This window comes from Zophobas morio, unplaced genomic scaffold (genome assembly GCF_036711695.1).
Source record: "Zophobas morio isolate AGI-343-1 ecotype UQ-CSIRO unplaced genomic scaffold, CSIRO_AGI_Zmor_V1 ptg000004l, whole genome shotgun sequence".
NCBI lineage: Eukaryota > Metazoa > Arthropoda > Insecta > Coleoptera > Tenebrionidae > Zophobas > Zophobas morio.
This window is the reverse complement of record NW_026972109.1, coordinates 4,110,422-4,130,834: the sequence shown is the minus strand read 5'-3', so window position 1 is coordinate 4,130,834 and position 20,413 is coordinate 4,110,422. Positions and strand designations below refer to the sequence as shown.

Below are 20,413 nucleotides of genomic sequence, written 5' to 3'. Positions count from 1 at the left end.
GGATTATTTCAAACTACTTCAAAAACAAAACAAAACATAAAGGGACCCTAAAATTCTTTCAAACTACTTCAAAAACTAGACACAAGGAGTTCTGGAGATTCTTTCAAATTGTTTTAAAAACAATAAACAGAAACATCCCTACTACTACTTCAAAAATAAAACACAAAGAATTCCGGAGATCCTTTCAAACTACTTCAAAAACCAGGCAGAGCGTCCTCGAGATTATTTCAAACTGCTCAAAAAAAAAAAACAAAAAAACAATGGGTCCCCGAATTTTTTTTTTTCAAATTACTTCAAAAACAGGATCCACAGGTCCCCGAGATTCTTCTTCTTTTTAAATTCTAAAAAAAAAAAAACAACTGATTCCAAAATTCTTTCACACTTGACACGACATTAGGAAGGACCGAGATGCTTTCAAATTCTTTAAAATTAAACACTAGGAGACTGTAAGATTCTTTCAAAGAATTTTAACAATGAAAGAAGCCTTTCAGATTTTTTTCAAAATCTTTCAAAATAAAACATCAAGTTGTGGTGATCAGATTTCGCACTGAAAAAAATTCAATCAAGAAAATCGTTAAACATAGGCAACCATGTGGACGTTTAGTTCTTTTCTGGTATTCGGTAGCTCTCCTGGGGGAATTTGTAGGTAAAGAGTTAGTGGTAAAGTTTACTTGTTTTTCCAACCAGAAATATGCAAATTTTAGATCGACGCTAACACGTGGTGTAAATTTGTTTCATTGTTTGTAAATTCACAGTTCATGTTAGGTTTTTAATCGTTAACTGGTTCTAATACAATGCAACAGTCATGAGAGTCTACAAATACAGCACTTGCTAGGAGATTCCATGAAATTCCCTTAGTCAAGACTCATCCTTCGTTCATCAAATTATGAATAAGGTTTCTGACAAGATTGCTAATAGTTAGCGGTAGAATTCATAATATCGTGGACTGAGGTACCAGAGGATTAAAATTTTTCCCCTTAGTTAGTTATCATCGTTATCATCATCAACTCATCGAGACATATTTATTTCTCGCAACGTGGAAAACTTTATCACCGAGACGCATATTCCTGGCAACACTGGATGCATTTTGTGTTTATTTGCCATGTGTTTGTTTGGGATGAGGTGGGGACAGTGCACGATATATACTCTTAAAACTAATTTAAGTAACCAGTCACTTGGATCAAGGAAAAATTTAATATCAGTTAAATTCTCTGTTTGTATCGTTGATAAAATGTGGCAAATATGAACCTCATGTAATTTTGTTAGTTTTACAATTTTTCACTATCTCGCAATTTTAGCCTCAGTGATTTTTGTTGTTGTATAATCTGGATTGAAAGTGCAGTTCCTAACCTCACATAATATTTTTGTCTGCACAACTTTTACTTCACACAAGATTTTTTTTTCATGTAAATATTTTGTTGATTAATGCTTCCATCACATAAATTGTCTGCTGCCCATCTTAATCTCAGATAAGAATTCTTTGTTGTTTAAAATTTCACGAGAGTGTATGTCGAATTTAAATGTTGTTTATTGTTCTTTTTGGAAACTGTCACACTTATTCAGTTGTAGTTTAATATCAGAGTTATAGAAACTGAATATTTAAATAGAATTGTGGTAAATAACACAATAACACGTGGCGGAAGCGGAGTCCGCGGTTCCTTGTCGAGCTGGCGGTCGCGCCATCTGCACAAGGAGTGCAGGCCTTGAATAGGAGTCAGGGGCGGTCAAGATGACGTGTCGCTGTCGGCTTGTCCCAGTAGCCGGGACCCAATGGCGAGTTTGCGACCGTAACGGCCTGCTCGTCCAGGTGAGAGAGGGTTCTATATAAATAACTTTAGACCATTTTTTTAAACCATAATTCATTATCACGAAGTCAGGATTTGAACTAGAATCGTTGCGGAAAAATATAAACTAAGGTAAATTATTTTTGTCGGTGTTTAAATTTCGAAATAGTCTGCTGGGCAAATAAAAAACATGTTTATGATTGTTCAAGTGTATGTCACATTTAAATCAATAAACGAAAAATTTGAGGAAAATTATTAAAGTAAATATTTGCAATTGATAAAAATAACGTAAGAATGATAGGAGCAACATGTTAAACTACCAAATAAATACCTAAAATCATTCTGTTAGGGCAGCGACAATTTTTTTGGTCTTTTAAAGATACCGTTTAAAATTTTAAGCACAATTATAACCGTAGTACTAGAAAATTATTAATTAGTAGAACTTTTCCAAAAAATCTCTTATTATCCAGTGAGTTAAGATGTACTGATCCTGCAATCAATTTTTTAGTAATTTAAAATAAAAATGCGAAAATGTTACCAAATGGCTGATAGCATTAACTCTTGACTTCATTAATACCCTCGCTGTGTGATACATGTCTATCATTCCGGTCATAGGTATCGATCTTAGCACTATGTCGCACAAAACGACAGTTCCAGACAGTCCAGCACCATTTCTGAAAAAATAAATTTATTAAAATGGTCACCCGATTTTGAAAATTTTACCGGCAATGAAACAATACAGGGGCGGTGTAATGAGGTACACTTTGTAGAAAACTTATGAATGGGAGAAGTTTAGTCCTTGCTAAATCCATGTCGTTCTCCTGCCACGAGTTATAATGAACAATATATATCTAAAACGAGAAAAAATGTTGCCACATCATCAAATAAATACTGCAATAAACCTCTCTAGTTTGATTCTTTCTCTGAACTGTAAGTGTATACTTTTGGAAGATTGTATGATCCAGTAGTTCATCTATAGTAATATTCAAATCAGCATAAGTAACACGTTTTTCGTTTACACTAGGCCAGTAACGAAAATATTCTTCCTGTTCGTAAGTTACCATCACGCAGTACCTAATTCTTTCTTGCCAAATCATAATCCAGAAATTGTCGACTGTATTCGCGCGGGGGTTTTGAGCAATTATGTACTCTTTATAATTCGTAGAGCCCTGAATGTAACTCGCATTAATATAGTCCCCTTTGAAATATTTTCCGGCGAAAGACTTGTCCAGTTTAACACGATTACGATCATCTGAAACATTTTTTGACAATGCGAAGCATGCAATTAAAAAACTTACAAGGGTAAATCTCACTGCGACCATTTTTGTCTGCATTTTTTTGTTTTCGACCTTCTGTGGCAGATTTTATAAACCCAGATGGCAGGTCCTAAAATAGCTGCTTTGTTAATTAATAAACGGGAAGTAATACGCACAGAAAACTGGTTTTGGATGTAACAGTAACGGTATTTCCTGCTGGGATCAAACACGTCGCTGATGTAGTCACCGAAATCGGTGATTTTCACAGGGGGCCAGTGCTTTTCGCCCGGTTTGAACGTCCATCTTTGGGCACCGTTTTCCATTAGTTCTATATTTTCGTCATCTTTACTTGATAATTCGCGGTTACACTTTAATTTGTTTTTTCGTATAGGGCAGAATAGAATCGTTAGACCAACTAAAATCACTACTGGAATAATAATTAATAAATATAAAAGATTAAAAGAAGACGTTTCAATCTCTTCAGACTCTTTCTCTTTTGATGACGTAGTACTATTTACTGATATAGTTTCAGTTAATGGTGTAGTAGTTGTAGGTGGAGGTTCGTAACACTGCGTTGTGGGTAGTTCTTGAGTTATGTTGTATTGGTTGTTCCTGCTATCTTCACAAATTAAATTTGATGAATTGTTGCTATCAATGGCAATGTATCTTGTAGTGCTTGCGCAATTTTCGTTTATTGAAAAGTACAACTTATCGCCAATTGCCCAAAACGGTTCATTTTCGTCTGTACCTTCAAATATTGTTGTCGCCAACAATTTAAAGCAAGTTGTAAAGTTTACGACATAATGTGTTAATGTCTCCCAGTGTCCGGTCCCCTAAAATTTGTTGTTTTTGTAAATTATGTAACACAATAAAGAGCTTGCCAATTTCGTTCTACGTACGGTTATGTCAAAAGTCTCGGTTTTGTTAGGATCATCGTTTGACTGTAATTCCAGAAACATTTTACAGTCACTACACATAGCTACATGAAGTTTAATCCAGCCGTATTTTACAGAAGGACAACTTGTTGAGGTTTCTGTAACATCTACAGTGGCGTTACTCTCATTAATGTAGAAGTAATGATCTGAAAAAACAAAAAATTCTTGAATTTTTGATTACCGATTTAAAGAAAAAATGTATATCAAAATTGTTTGCATTTAAAAATTATATACGTACTTACATTCGTGTAGTATCCATATGCTTTTATCAATTTCAACAGTCTTAATGTAAAAATTGAAGCTGGAAAGGTTTTTGGTGTCCAAAGTGTCGTTACACCTGATGTTCGAATCAGTTTCGCAAATATACAGAACATTTTCGTTAAATTTAAGGTGATACCACTAAAACCAGTTAAACTGTGATTAACCGCAATAACCACTATAATTAATTATATACAATAAAATTTGTTTAAACTATTTTAAGTCTGTTAAATTTAAACTTAACTATAAAGTTTTGGTTTCCTTTAGGCGAATTTGTATAAGTGGAGCCAAAAATTACAGCGTATTTTAGAAACACAAATGCTGAATAACTGAATAAGACTAATGAAGTCATAATTTTACCTGCGCCTTGTTAAATTGTGGGCTAATTTCAGTAAGATTTTTGTAAATTCTTACGCTAAGAAAGGCAGATTTGATTGCACTGTTGTTCAATATCTCTTGGAATTTTGTATCATCGTTCGCCTGCATAAAGATTTCCCATCTTTCATCCAAAATTGGTTCTTGTAGTACAACACTATTAATCGTAGACGAGCGCTGCCATTGTCTAATATTGAGATTTATTGATGCCACATTTTCCAAATACTGAAGGACTACAATGATTAACCGTAAATACAATGTAGCAATTTATTTAGATACCAGTTTTACTTGAACCGATATTGCCATCTTTCCCCATCTCCTTATCTGATACTATAAGTCCAGCATCTCCTTCGGTTACGCAGTAATGCATATTTTGTCCTGAACACAAACTAGTCGCAACATAGAAAAAAGTACAGAATATTTTCAACTTCATTTTTCTTTTTCCGTTTGAAAAACCCTTTACTCATGGCTTATCTTTCCTTGTTTGTCATAGATATAACCATATAATCCATAGACGTCATTGCCTCAAAAAATTTAATGGTGCAAGCTAATTTAATAAAAAAACAAAATTTTCCGAATATACACACGATGTAGTTTCGTTTAAATAAAATTCCGCCTGAAAATCACCAGACTTAACACAACTTAGCAACACACTTTACCAACAAGGTTGGCATCTTCACGACATAACACTAAATTTAATACATTACTGCAACAAGTGTGCACATATGCTATAAGTAAAATTAATTATTTCGTGCCCTGGTTTTTGTATAAAAGTAATAATTTAATAAACATTTATTTCACATTTTTTTTGAGATAACGATATCAGTTCTCTGGGACCAACGAATTAACTAAATTTAAACATATGGTCTGTAATCACTAAATCAATCTTAATATCTTATCAAAATTCCAAAGAAGTGTAAACGATCTTTGTACATTTTTCCCCAAATCATACGTGCGAATTTAAAAATATGCGTACACATTCGTACACATTATAAACCCTAAACACATGATTAAATTGCTTAGATTACGCTTGGGAAATAAACAGGGGCGACTCATGAGTTGAGAAATTGATGAGACAAAGCACAAGATGTTCAAATATCTGAATATCGAAAAAATTACTTTAATTTTTGATTTTTCAATTTGTCGTTTTTAAATTTTTCGATTTTTAATGTATTGTTACGAAATAAACCCATACGCCACCTCGATACGACACCTATGGGCGGTTGAGAGCTTTGTAGGCTGTACAGCGATGATGACTCATTGTCGGTGACAACGGCCGGAGAAGAACCTGGAGGCGGAAGTCGTGGATGGGTGCTCGAGATAAGTCTAGAAGCGGTTGGGATCGCCGAGCAAGAGGAACGTATGGTCGAGTCCAGTGAATGTTGCGCCGGAATTATTTTGTACATAATCGCTGTATTGTCGTTTAAATTCGAGTTATTAAGAAATAAATTGTTGAGTTTTAACCACGTCGATTTTTTATCACCGCTCATCGTAACAGTATTATCTTCGACAAAGACAACACGCTTATTCACATCGAGTAGAATGAGGATTTTTTAATAGAAACCATTTTCGAATTTTTAAAAATTACAGTTTTTTGGTTTTATGATTTATTATTTTTTCGGTTTTAATTTTGCAATTTTTTAATTTACAATTTTTAGATTTTACAGTTAGCTCGATTTGTCAATTTCTAGATTGTTTATTCAGTTTTTGGATTTTCCAGTCTCTCGATTTTTAATATTCCGATTTTCATATTTTCCATTTGTGAATTTTTGTTTCTTCGATTTTTCCGCTTTACAGTTTTCTGATTTTAAGATTTTTAGTCTTCAGTTTTACAATTTTTCGGTCTCCCAGATTTTTGATTTGCTTTTTTTCGATATTTCAGTTTTGTACTCCCTCAGTTTTTCAAAATGAAGATATTTAAATTTTTCCTCAGATTTCAACTTTTAATTTAGCTTTTAAATTTTTCAAGATCTTAATTTTTTAATGTGTCATTTTCCCAGATTCTAATTTTTAATTTATTATTATATATATAGTCGGTCAATAGGTTATTTACCCAATTACAGACCAACAAATAACCGAAAGCAAATGATAAGAAGTAGAATAACTAATCAGCAAATTACTGTGAATCCCAAAAAGGAAAAGTTTAAAGCTACTCCAAATCCCAATGCAGATTTTCAGATTAGGTAGATCAAAATATACGTGTAATCAATAATCATGGAAGATCAGTTAATTCAGATAGTAAATTAACTTACGAAGTAATGTGAAAGCCTACTAAATTTGGGAATAATTAAAGAATTTAAGAGCCCGCAGTGATGTTGAAAAAAGACCAATCTTATTATGTGTTCTATTACCGATCCTACACATAGTGGACATAGGAGAGAATTTGGCGATATCAGTTCTCGGGCAAGCTATGTAGAAAATTTCAGAGTGGCGAGATACTAGACTTCGAGGATGTGCATTAAATGATAATCTGGCTAGCATTAAAGGACAGTCAACACTGTTATTTATCATTTTAACTAGGAACAACACAAAGAATTTTTTACAAGTTTCCATAAAACTGGAGAAAGTGAAGTGATTTAAAAGCTCAGATTGAGGAAAACCAATAGGTGGGTAAAAACCATTCTCTCGGTAAAACAAATATTTAAGAAACCTTCGTATGACACGTTCCAGATGCATTAAATGAATGTTATGGTGAGGACACCAAATAATGCAAGCATAGTAAAGTTTGCTGCCAATTAATGAATTAAAAAGTCGAATGATAGTGTCACAGTGTTGAAAATCTCTAGAGTTCCTTATGATGAAAGCCAAAGTTTTCATGCAGTCTGCCACAACTTTGTTAATATGATAAGCAAATGTGAGCCTACTATCAAAAACAACCCCAAGATCCAAAACGGTCTGAGGCCTGGCTAAGACTACCCCATTAAGGACATATTCAAAGTGAATATTATATCACTTTAAAGAAAATGACATTACACAACATTTTATCTTGATTTAACAAAAGCCTGTTCAAATTGCACCATACCACAATCCTATTCAAATTATGTTGTAACTTAAGGCAGTCATCAGTTGAACTTATTCTATTGTATATCTTGATGTCATCTGCATATAAAGAAAATTCAACATTTAATTCATTCGAGATATCATTGATGAACAATAAACAAAGAAGCGGACCAAGTACAGAACCTTGTGGTACTCCCGATAAAACAGTAATGACATCAGAATCATATCCACAGCAATGGACATATTGTTTTCTGTTAGCTAAGTACGACCCAAAAAAGCTAATTAATTGCATATTCAGGCCCAAAGCATAAAGTTTATCAATTAATATACCATGATCTAGTTTGTCAAAAGCCTTTGAAAAATCAAGATATATTACATCGGTCTGTAGTCCACAATCGATAGAATCTGCGATAAACTGTGTCACACTTCATTTTCACTAATGATAGACACATTTATATTCACATTTGTATTGTCATATTTAACTTTGTTAAGGTTACAGCTAGAACTAGGGATATAGGTTGATTCATAAAATTGTGCAAACGCATTAGCAATATTTTTTGCTCCTGTTACAACAGTATCACCAAGAGTCACACAAGATGGTATCCCGGTCCCGGTGTGTCGTCTTTTACGTCGTATATAACCCCAAAAAGTTGACGGATCTGTGTTAATCATGTCTTCAGAATTCTTGATAAATGCATTATAAGCTATTGATATTTCTCGTTTAATGCTACGTCTCAATTCCCTGGATGCAAGCGCATCAGCTGTATTTCCGTACTTTAAATATCTCCTTCTAAGCTGATTTTTTTAACGAACCTGCCGAATAATTTCAGGTAAAAATCATGCACGGTAGGTATATTCCCTTTTTTTATACATAGGTATGTGTTTATCGAACAGTTTATATATTACATCATAAAATAAGCAACAGACAGAGTTAATATCAATGAATTTATTAAGGAGAGACCAATCAGCATTTAGAATATCCTCATACAGACTAACAAAATTGGCCTTAGGAAAATTGTAACTGGTTCCATTAGACGCTGCTTTCAGAAAATTGCGTGATGGTATGTTATTCACAAATATACCTACATGGAGAGAAGGATGACGTGGATCTTCGTCTACAAATGGATCATCAGAAGTTAATACTGAACAGCACATATTGGATAAGACGATGTCAAGAAGCCGATTATCACAATTTAAAATGGTATTAAACTGTTTCAGTTCAAACATTTTCATAAAATTACACAATTCCAAACTTTTTATACAATGAGGATTACTAAGAGATGAAAAAAATTCAGATATATTAAAGTCACCAATTATAAGAATATTGGAGTCATCCAAGAGCTCTAACATTACAAACGCCTCAAAGATTAATTGATAGTAATCTAATGCCAACGAAGGAGGAATATATAGGACAAATATTGTGATAGATAAAGAAGCAATCAACACCTTAACACAGACAATGTCAATAAGGTGAAGGTTATTAAAAGGGGTGTTAGATAGATTAATTTCAGTATAATGGAGTCCCAATCTAATCGCAATAATCACACCACCACCTGTCTGTTTGTTGGTACGCAACAAGTCTCTGTCCCTTCTAATGATTTCATAGTTTTGGTCAAAGACTTCACTGTCATTAACTCCACTGTGCAGCCATGTCTCAGAAAGTGCGATTAAATCATAGGCACAGGCAGCTACAGCATTGGAGAACCGCAACAGCTTGGAATTGAGACCACGAACATTTTGATAATAGAGAGATATATTTCCTTTATCTACACTCTTGTTCGATATTGCTGGAGATGATGCTGATGAGGAAGAAATTAAGTTAGGAAAATAGTTTAATTGCTACAAGCTAGATATCCCAAAGACATTTAACTTGATTTTCTCAATAGTCCGTTTATACAAAAAACAGTTGTTAATGTCCCAGCAAGCATGGGCAATGTCCTCATCACTTAAATTGTCTTTAATTTGAATGCTAACACAGTTGATACATCGCAGTTGCTCATTAGTAGCATGACAATCATTTACCATATGTGGACCAGAGCACCTAGGGCAACGAGATTTTTTTTTTTACAAGTCTTTAACGAATGATTAAGACCATTACAATTACATTAATTTAAATAATTCAAAAGGAATAAATTTATTAAAACTGAAATTTTCACGAATTTACAGATTTTTCTTAACTGATTAATTTTGATTTGCTTTCACCGGGTTTATTTATATTGTGTTGACTGAGCATTTTTCTAATAGCAACCAATTTTGAGTTTTTAAAAATTCTTTAGTTTGTTTTGTTAGATTTTACAATTTTTCGAATTTGTTTTAAGTTTTTCAAAATTTCTGTCTATTAAGAAAAGATTAAGAATTTTTCATTCCTTGTCAGATCAAGGGGCGGGGCTTAATTGTAAGATCCATATTTGTCTACAAAAATTTACCATTTTAAGCAGGTTTTAAGTTTTTTGTTCTGAAAAGACGACTATGTATATTAAGAAAAAAGGCAAAATATAACCCCGCCCACCCACCCTATCTCAATTGTGATGATTTCTTTTAATCGTCGAGATCAAAAGGTGCGGAATTTAACTGCACAATCCTTCTTATCTCACTACAAGAAACATGTAAGATGGGTTTTTGTGTAACGTGTTATTCAAAGAATACTATGTATATTAAGAAAAAATTAAAACCAGAGATTAAGGCCCCTTCATAGCTGCCCTGATCTAAATAGTAATGAAGTTTTCATTCATTGGCAGACTTAGGGGAAGAGCCTAATTGCAAAATTTGTATTTCCAAAAATTTACCATTTTAAACGTGTTTTAAGTTTCTAAGAATGAAAAAAATCATTGCAATTGAGATGGGGTGGGTGGACGGGGTTTAAAATTTGGCTATTTGTTTTTTTCTTAATGTACATAATATTCCTTGAATAACACGATATTCGAAAACATGTTTTCAATTTCTTCTAAAGAAATAAGTATTTTGCAGTTAAGCTCCGCCCCCCTTGGTTCACGGCGAATGAAAAAAATCATCGCAATTGAGACAGGGTGGGTGGGTGGGCTTACATTTTACCCTTTTTACTTCCCGAGCGTAAGCAAAGGAAGTATTGTAATCGAGTCCGTCGGCCGACTCTCTACTTTTACGTTTTCTCGATCTTTCATGACCCCTAGAAGACGAAGAAATAGGTCTCCCATTTCCGTCTGTCTGTCCGTCTGTCCGTCTGTCCGTCCGTCTGTCCGTCTGTCCGTCTGTCCGTCCGTCTGTCCGTCTGTCCGTCCGTCTGTCCGTCTGTCCGTCTGTTGTCCCGGATTTTTATTAGACAGATAATCTCCGAAAGTACTCGACCGATTGTTGTGAAATTTTGTACTTATATTAAGAATATCATGTAGATGGTAAAACGCTAACCAAAATTTGTCTAATCATCCCCACCACTAATGCGATGACGTCACTTCAAAATTGTACATAGTAAATGGGTTTTCAATTGTATAAAATAACATAGTCCTACACATGTAGTTTACAACTCTGAATCGACTTTTCACCCGAAACGTCCAGATTTTTGGAAAAAAAATCAAAATTATAAAACAACATTTTGAAATTTAATTTTTAATCTGCTAACCAGAATGCTTTGAAATGTTGCAGATGTTTTAAGGCTATAAAGAGCATCATAAATCTTTAGTCAAAAAATATTTGCTTATCCCCTCCAAAAACTTGATGACGTCAGCTCAAAAGTTTGTGGAATAAATCATATCTAAAATGTACAAAATATGATGAGTCTGTACTTGTGATCTATCACTCCATTCATATTTTTTGGATTTGCATATACAGGGTGACTCAAAAAAATTAATGAATGCGTAAATTTATTTTACTGATTTACTCAGAAACTACAAAACCGAATGCTTTGAAATCTTGCAGATGTTTTAAGGTTATAAAGAGCATAATAAATGTTTAGTCAAAATATATTTGCTTATCCCCTCCAAAAAATTGATGACGTCAGCTCGAAAGTTTGCCGAATAAATCCTATCTAAACTGTAAAAATATGATGAGTCTGTACTTGTAATTTATCACTCCATTCATATTTTTTGGATTTGCATATACAGGGTGACTCAAAAAAATTAATGAATGCGTAAATATATTTTATTGATTTAATCAGGAACTACAAAACCGAATGCTCTGAAATCTTGCAGATGTTTTAAGGTCATAAAGAGCATAATAAATGTTTAGTCAAAATATATTTGTTTTTCCCTTCCAAAAACTTGATGACGTCAGCTCGAAAGTTTGCCGAATAAAGCATATCTAAAATGTACAAAATATGATCAGTCTGTACTTGTGATCTATCACTCCATTCATATTTTTTGGATTTGCATATACAGGGTGATTCAAAAAAATTAATGAAAGCGTAAATTTATTTTACTGATTTACTCAGGAACTACTAAAGCGAATGCTTTGAAATCTTGAAGATGTTTTAAGGTTATAAAGAGCATAATAAATGTTTAGTCAAAATACATTTGCTTATCCCCTCCAAAAAATTGATGACGTCAGCTCAAAAGTTTGCCGAATAAATCCTATCTAAACTGTACAAAATATGATGAGTCTGTACTTGTAATTTATCACTCCATTCATATTTTTTGGATTTGCATATACAGGGTGGCTCAAAAAAATTAATGAATGCGTAAATTTATTTTTTTTTATATAATCATGAACTGCAAAACCGAATGCTTTGAAATCTTGCAGAAATTTTAAGGTTATAAAGAGCATAATAAATGTTTAGTCAAAATACATTTGCTTACCCCTCCAAAAAATTGATGACGTCAGCTCGAAAGTTTGCCGAATAAATCCTATCTAAACTGTACAAAATATGATGAGTCTGTACTTGTGATTTATCACTCCATTGATGTTTTTTTGGATTTGCATATACAGGGTGACTCAAAAAAATTAATGAATGCGTAAATTTATTTTATTGATTTACTCAGGAACTACAAAACCGAATTCTTTGAAATCCACTGCGAAAAAAAAAACATAATAGGCATGCAGTCGTCACGTTTCCGACAGCGAGGGAAGTACTGTCTAAACTCTTTAGACCAATTTTTTTTTAATGTCTGCACTTCTTTTCATAGCATGAAACTTAAAATATGTTTAGAATGGAAAATTTGTATAAGAAAACACCGATTTGTACCATTTTAACCATGTTTTAAGTTTCTTGTCGTCAACAGATGGCTATGTATATTAAGAAAAAAAAAGGCAAAATATAAGATAGATTTTGTGATTCCTACTTTCGTCATGTCTACGTAAAGCAAGTTCGAACACTACACAAAATTGTATGCAGATTATCTTCAATCGAAGTAATATATGGCGATTTTTGTTGACCCTTGTGCTATGTACCCGAATATTATTAATATAGGCGGTGTCTAGTTGTTTCCGAATATCTGTATTACCGAGATTATAAAATCCACTAAATGATGCACTTCTTTCATGATTTGTTGCTCTTTCCGTTAAGTGTCGTGGATCATCCACGCCTGTATTAATCCAGCTGAGCACTGTCGGAACGGGACTCGATTCCAGTACAATGCCGCGGCTAGTCGCACGGTTTGCATGGCAACAGTGTAAACAAAACGTCTAAATCATTTAATAATTTTAAATCTTGAAAATTACTATTTTGGTACGTTCAGTGTTTGTAGATGTTGTAATATTGCGAGGGTCGTGCCCTTATGCCCCCTGGCAGCAGCCGCCCCTGAATTCATTATCAATTTTTGTCGGCGTTTAAATTTCGAAATGGTCTGTAGTTTCGAAGAAATCTATTTTAATTTTCTACATGATGTGTAGTGTTATGCTAGGGAAATAAAAAACATGTTTATGATTGTTCATGTGTATGTCACAATTAAATCAAAAAAACGAAAAGATTAAGTAAAATATTATTAAAGTAAATATTCGCAATTGATAAAAATAAGGTAAGAATAATAGGAGCAATGTTTTAAACTGCAAAATAATTACTTAAAATTATTCTGTTACCACAATGATAAATTTTTCGGTTTTTTAAAGACACCTTTTTGAATTTTAAACTTAAACGTGCACTTTACACTTAATTTAGAAGCTTATTTTGTTTATGACTCTTAGTTATAATTATTACCGTAGTACTAAAAAATTTTTAATTAGAAAAACTTCTCCAACAAGTCTCTTATTATCCAGTGAGTTAAGATGTACTGATCCTACAATCAATTTTTTAGTAATTTAAAACAAAAATGCGAAAATGTTACCAAATGGCTGATAGCATTAACTCTAGACTTCATTAATTTCCTCACTGTTTTCCATTAGTTCTATATTTTCGTCATCTTCACTTGATAATAATTTGCGGTTACGCTTTAGTTTGGTTTTTCGTATATGGCAAAATAGAGTCGTTAGACCAACTAAAATTACTACTGGAATAATAAGTAGGAGTAAATATAAAAACTCAAAAGAGGACATTTCATGTTCGTGTTTGTTTGGTAAAATAGCATTTTGAGTTTCTGTGTCGTTTGATGGTGTAGAATTTACAGGTGGAGTTATGTTGTATTGATTGTTCCTGCTGTCTTCACAAATTAAATTTGGTGAATTGTTGCTATCAATGGCAATCTTTCTTGTAGTGTTTGTGCAATTCTCATTCTTTGAAAAGTACAACTTGTCGCCAATTGCCCAAAACGATTCATTTTCGTCTGTACCTTCAAATATTGTTGTCGCCAACAATTTCCAACAAGTTGTAAAGTTTAGGACATAATGTGTTGATGTATTCCAGTGTCCGGTCCCCTAAAATTTGTTGATTTTGTAAATTATGTAACACAATAAAGAGCTTGCCAATTTCGTTCTACGTACGTTTATGGCAAAAGTCTCGGTTTTGTTAGTATCATCGTTTGACTGTAATTCCAGAGACATTTTACAGTCATTACACATAGCTACATGAAGTTTAATCCAGCCGTATTCCACATCAGCACAATTTGTTGATGGTCCTGTATATACACCTACAGTGGCGTTAGTCTTATTACTGTAGAAATAATAATCTGAAAAAACAAAAAATTCTTGAATTTTTGACTACCAATTTAAAAAATCTATATCAAAATTGTTTATTTTTAAAAACTATATAGGTACTTACATTCGTGTAGCATCCATATGCTTCTATCAATTTCAACAGTCTTAAAGTAAAACTCGATGCTGGAAAGGCCTTTGGTGTCCAAAATGTCGTTACACCTGATGTTCGAATCAGTTTCGCAAATATACAGAACATTTTCGTTAAATTTAAGGTGATACCACTAAAACCAGTTGAACTGTGATTAACCGCAATTGCCACTATAAATAATTATATACAATAAAATTTGTTTAAACTATTTTAAGTCTGTTAACTTTAAACTTAACTATAAAGTTTTGGTTTCCACCTGTATAAGTGGGGCCAAAAATTACAGCAGATTTTGAAAACACAAATGCTGAATAACTGAATAAGACTAATGAAGTTATAATTCTACCTGTGCCTTGTTAAATTGTGGGCTAAGTTCATGAAAATCTCTGTAAATTCTAACGCTAAGAAAGACAGATTTGATTGTACTGTTGTTCAATATCTCTTGGAATTTTGTATCATCGTCCATCTGCATAAAGGTTTCCCATCTTTCATCCAAAATTGGTTCTTGTAGTACAACACTATTAGTCCAAGACGAGCGCTGCCATTGTCTAATATTGAGACTTATTGATGTCACATTTTCCAAATACTGAGAGACTGCAATGATTAAACGTAAATACAATATAACAAATTATTTAGATAGTTTAACTTGAACCGGGATTGCCATCTTTCTTCGTCACCTTATCTGATACTATAAATCCAGCATCTCCTTCGGTTACGCAGTAACGCATATTTTGTCCTGAACACAAATTAGTCGCAACATAGAAAAAAGTACAGAATATTTTCAACCTCATTTTTACTTCCCGAGCGTAAGCAAAGGAAGTATTGTAATCGAGTCCGTCGGCCGACTCTCTACTTTTACGTTTTCTCGATCTTTCATGACCCCTAGAAGACGAAGAAATAGGTCTCCCATTTCCGTCTGTCTGTCCGTCTGTCCGTCTGTCCGTCTGTCCGTCTGTCCGTCTGTCCGTCTGTTGTCACGGATTTTTATTAGACAGATAATCTTCGAAAGTACTCGACCGATTGTTGTGAAATTTTGTACTTATATTAAGAATATCATGTAGATGGTAAAACGCTAACCAAAATTTGTCGAATCATCCCCACCACTAAACCGATGACGTCACTTCAAAATTGTACATAGTAAATGGGTTTTCAATTGTATAAAATAACATAGTCCTACACATGTAGTTTACAACTCTGAATCGACTTTTCACCCGAAACGTCCAGATTTTTGGAAAAAAAATCAAAATTATAAAACAACATTTTGAAATTTAATTTTTAATCTGCTAACCAGAATGCTTTGAAATGTTGCAGATGTTTTAAGGCTATAAAGGGCATCATAAATCTTTAGTCAAAAAATATTTGCTTATCCCCTCCAAAAACTTGATGACGTCAGCTCAAAAGTTTGTGGAATAAATCATATCTAAAATGTACAAAATATGATGAGTCTGTACTTGTGAACTATCACTCCATTAATATTTTTTGGATTTGCATATACAGGGTGACTCAAAAAAATTAATGAATGCGTAAATATATTTTATTGATTTAATCAGGAACTACAAAACCGAATGCTCTGAAATCTTGCAGATGTTTTAAGGTCATAAAGAGCATAATAAATGTTTAGTCAAAATATATTTGCTTATCCCCTCCAAAAACTTGATGACGTCAGCTCGAAAGTTTGCCGAATAAATCATATCTAAAATGTACAAAATATGATGAGCCTGTACTTGTCATTTATCACTCCATTCATATTTTTTGGATTTGCATATACAGAGTGACTCAAAAAAATTAATGAATGCGTAAATTTATTTTATTGATTTAATCAGGAACTACAAAACCGAATGCTTTGAAATCTTGCAGATGTTTTAAGGTTATAAAGAGCATAATAAATTTTTAGTCAAAATATATTTGGTTATCTTCTACAAAAAACTGATGACGTCAGCTCAAAAGTTTTCCGAATAAATCGCATCTAAAATGTACAAAATATGATGAGTCTGTACTTGTGATTTATCATTCCATTCATATTTTTGGATTTGCATATGCAGGGTGACTGAAAAAAATTAATGAAGGCGTGAATTTATTTTATCGATTTAATCAGGAATTACAAAACCGAATGCTTTGAAATCTTGGGAATATTTTAAAGTTATTATAAGCATGGTAAACTTTTGTTCAAAATGTATTTGTTCATCCCTCCTAAAAAAATTGATGACGTCACCCTTAAATTTTGCTGAATAAATCCTATCTAAAATGCAAAAAATATGATGAGTTTGTACTTGTGATTTATCATTCCATTCATATTTTTTAGATTTTCTTAAGAGGTGGTTCAAAAAAATTAATGAAGTCAATTTATTTTATTGATTAAATTAAAGGCAACACTTATTATTAGTATTACACCCCAACCAACCCAATTTGGTAGACACAAAATTTGTTAAAGGAAAAACTCGGTTGAAACATAAGGGTAGCACGCTTATTTACATCGACTTTAACGTTACAGATCTGCATTTGTTTTATGCGGTCACTTGGTTCCGCGAATGCGAAATAGACATGTTTATAATCAACCAATTGTGAATTTCACCGTCAAGAATTAAAATAAAACCCAATGTTTTATATAATAAGCGGAAGTCGAAGCAATAAAACCGACGGTCGTTTTGTTTACAGTTTCTGTGTTTGGCTCTCACGTATGCTGTTACGCCTGTCATCTTAAATTAACAATTTTTATACATACACGATTTTTAGTTGCCTCTGATACGTAGGTATACGTGAGTAAATTGTTTCGTTATTTTATTGATTATTACAAATCAATATTCAAACGACCCAATTCATTTTCCCGAAAATTTGAGAATATAATAATTTTATTCTTAGTATTACACTACATCTATCCCAACTGATATACGTGTCCTTGCAAAAATGTTGATGACGTCATCGCATTTTTTTTTTAAATTCCCACTACAAAAATGTAATGAGAAAAAAAACACAATAGGCATGCAGTCGTCAAGTTTCCGACAGCGAGGGAAGTACTGTCTAAACTCTTTAGACCAATTTTTTTTTTTTTTTCGTTTAAAAAACTCTTTATTCATTGCTTATCTTTCCTTGTTTGTCATAGATATAGCCATACCTAGGACGTCATTGCCTCAAAAAATTTAATGCTGCAAATTAATCAAATTAAAAAAAAAACAAAATTTTCCGAATATACAGACGATGTTGTTTACTTTAACCCAATTCCGCCTGAAGAACACCACACTTAACACAACTTAGTAACACACTTCACTAACAAAGTTGGCATCTTCACGACGTCACATTAAAATTTAATACATTATTGCAATAAGTGTGCACATATGCTACGAGTAGAATTAATAATTTTGTGCACTGGCTTTTTTCTAAAGATAATAATTTAATACACATTTATTTTGCATTTTTTTTTGAGATAACGATATCAGTTCTCTGGGACCGACGAATTAACTAAATTTGAACACTTGGTTTGTAATCACTAAGTCAATCTTAATATCTTATCAAAATTCCAAGAAGTGTCACCGATCCTTGTACATATTTTTCCGTAAATGATACGTGCGAATTTAAAAATTTCGGTATTGTATTAAGATACATTATAAACCCTACACAAATGATTACAATGCCTAGATTACGCATGGGAAATAAATAGGGGCGACTCATTAGTTGAGAAATTAATGAGACAAAGCACAAGATATTCAATTTGTCATTTTTAAATTTTTCGATTTTTAATTGAGGGTATGTATTGTTACGAAATAAACCCACACGCCGCCTCGATACGACGCCTATGGGCCGTCGAGAGCTTTCTAGGCTGTACGGCGGTGATGACTCCTTGTCGGTGACAGCGGCCGGAGAGACGGAAGTTGCGAATGGGTGCTCCAGACAAGTCTAGACGCGGTCAGGATGGCCGAGCGGCGTTCTAGATCCATCGAGAGGAACGTATAGTCGAGTCCAGTGAATGTTGCGCCGGAATTATTTTCTACATAATCTCTGTGTTGTCGTTTAAATTCGAGTTATTAAGAAATAAATTGTCGAGTTTTACCCACGTCGATTTTTTATCATCGCTCATCGTGACAGTATTAATTTCGACAAATACAACACGTTTATTTACATCGTGTAGAAGAGGATTTTTTAATAGCAACAATTTTCGAATTTTTAAAAATTACACAGAGTTTTGGTTTTATGATTTCTCAGTTTTTCGATTTTACAGTTAGCTCGATCTGTCAATTTCTAGATTGTTTGTTCAGTTTTTGGATTTTCCAGTTCCTCGATTTTTAGTATTCCGATTTTCATATATTTCATTTGTGAATTTTTGTTTCTTCAATTTTTCGGCTTTACAGTTTTCCGATTTTAAGTTTTCTAGTTTGCAGTTTTATTATTTTTTTGTTTTTGTAATTTTTCGGTCTCCCAGAATTTTGTTTTGGTTTTTTTCGATATTTCAGTTTTGTACTTCCTCAGTTTTTCAAAATGATGATATTTAAATTTTTCCCCAGATTTCTACTTTTAATTTAGCTTTTAAATTTTTCAAGATCTTAATTTTTTAATGTTTCATTTTCCCATATTCTAATTTTTAATTTAAATAATTCAAAAGGAATAAATTTATTAAAACTGAAATTTTCACGAATTTACAGTTTTTTCTTAACTGATTAATTTTGAATTGCTTTCACCGTGTTTATTTATATTGTGTTGACTGAGCATTTTTCTAATAGCAACCAATTTTGAGTTTTTAAAAATTCTTTAGTTTGTTTTGTTAGATTTTACAATTTTTCGAATTTGTTTTAAGTTTTTCAAAATTTCTGTCTATTAAGAATAATAAAACCAAAGATTAGGTCCCATCCATAACCGCCCCGATACCAATTCTCAATTGTGATGAATTTTTCATTAGTTGTCAGATCAAGGGGCGGGGCTTAATTGCAAGATCCATATTTGTCTACAAGAATTTACCATTTTAAGAATGTTTTAAGTTTTTTGTTCTAAAAAGACGACTACGGATATTAAGAAAAAAAGGCAAAATATAAACCCCGCCCACCCACCCTATCTCAATTGTGATGATTTTTTTTATCGTCGAGAGCAAAAGGAGCGAAATTTAACTGCAAAATCTTTGTTATTTCTCTACAAGAAATTACCAATTAAGACATGTTTTTGAGTATCATGTTATTCAAAGAATACTATGTATATTAAGAAAAAATTGAAACCAAAGATTAAGCCCCACCCATACCTGCCCTGTTCTAAATACTTAGGGCCGGTCTTTTCACCTCCTGATAGAGTTCCTGATTATTTTTATCTACTAGATAATGTCAAATGGAGTCTTTTCACCACCTGATAAAATTATCTTCCAGATAAATAGCTCTTATTCGGCAGATACACTATTCGGAACTTTAAGTTCCGGATAGTCGCCGATTCTTGCTGATATCTGACGGCGACAACCGATGGCGCAGCGAACTTGCGCGATTGTTTCAAATTCACCTGCCCATTTCTGCCAAAGACGGTGTTTACTTATTAAACCGTAAGTGATTTTCTTGATAAAAAAAAATGGGTAAACGAAAAATGGGTAAACGAAAAATTGAAAGCGAACAGAAACGGAACAGAGAGCCAAATTGCATCAAGGCCGAAACAAGCCGACTTTTAACACAAATTTTAATATACAAAATAGTACGTTTAATATTTCGTATTTATCTTTAC

General features: G+C 32.9%; 2 protein-coding genes across 7 annotated transcripts in view; one reads left to right on the top strand and one right to left on the bottom strand.

Moving 5' to 3' along the window:
- Positions 1 to 1,977: 1,977 nt before the first annotated feature.
- Positions 1,978 to 18,172, bottom strand: LOC135137864 (receptor-type tyrosine-protein phosphatase C-like). Of its 6 annotated transcripts, XM_064067645.1 has the most exons (12): positions 17,923 to 18,172; positions 17,841 to 17,871; positions 15,375 to 15,464; positions 15,075 to 15,322; positions 14,708 to 14,864; positions 14,431 to 14,615; positions 3,217 to 3,873; positions 3,083 to 3,170; positions 2,687 to 3,036; positions 2,508 to 2,635; positions 2,323 to 2,458; positions 1,978 to 2,274 (listed from the first exon to the last, which is right to left on the bottom strand). In XM_064067645.1, the coding sequence occupies exons 3-12, from the start codon at positions 15,454 to 15,456 to the stop codon at positions 2,218 to 2,220; spliced, it is 2,088 nt and encodes a 695-aa protein (XP_063923715.1). In that variant the 5' UTR covers positions 15,457 to 15,464; positions 17,841 to 17,871; positions 17,923 to 18,172; the 3' UTR covers positions 1,978 to 2,217. The 6 variants fall into 6 exon arrangements, with proteins under 6 accessions (XP_063923715.1, XP_063923707.1, XP_063923725.1 ...); XM_064067637.1 differs by having other exon boundaries at positions 17,841 to 18,172; XM_064067655.1 differs by lacking the exons at positions 14,431 to 14,615; positions 14,708 to 14,864; positions 15,075 to 15,322; ... (1 more) ...; positions 17,841 to 17,871; positions 17,923 to 18,172 and adding exons at positions 3,940 to 4,121; positions 4,218 to 4,374; positions 4,594 to 4,841; positions 4,897 to 4,997; positions 5,079 to 5,446.
- A 1,814-nt stretch (positions 18,173 to 19,986) lies between these two features.
- The window catches only part of LOC135137918 (tyrosine decarboxylase-like), a 49,130-nt gene continuing 48,703 nt past the window's right edge, over positions 19,987 to 20,413 (top strand). The window contains exon 1 of the mRNA XM_064067701.1: positions 19,987 to 20,237. The gene's annotated coding sequence lies outside the window, so the exon portion shown is untranslated. The remainder of the gene's footprint in view (positions 20,238 to 20,413) is intronic.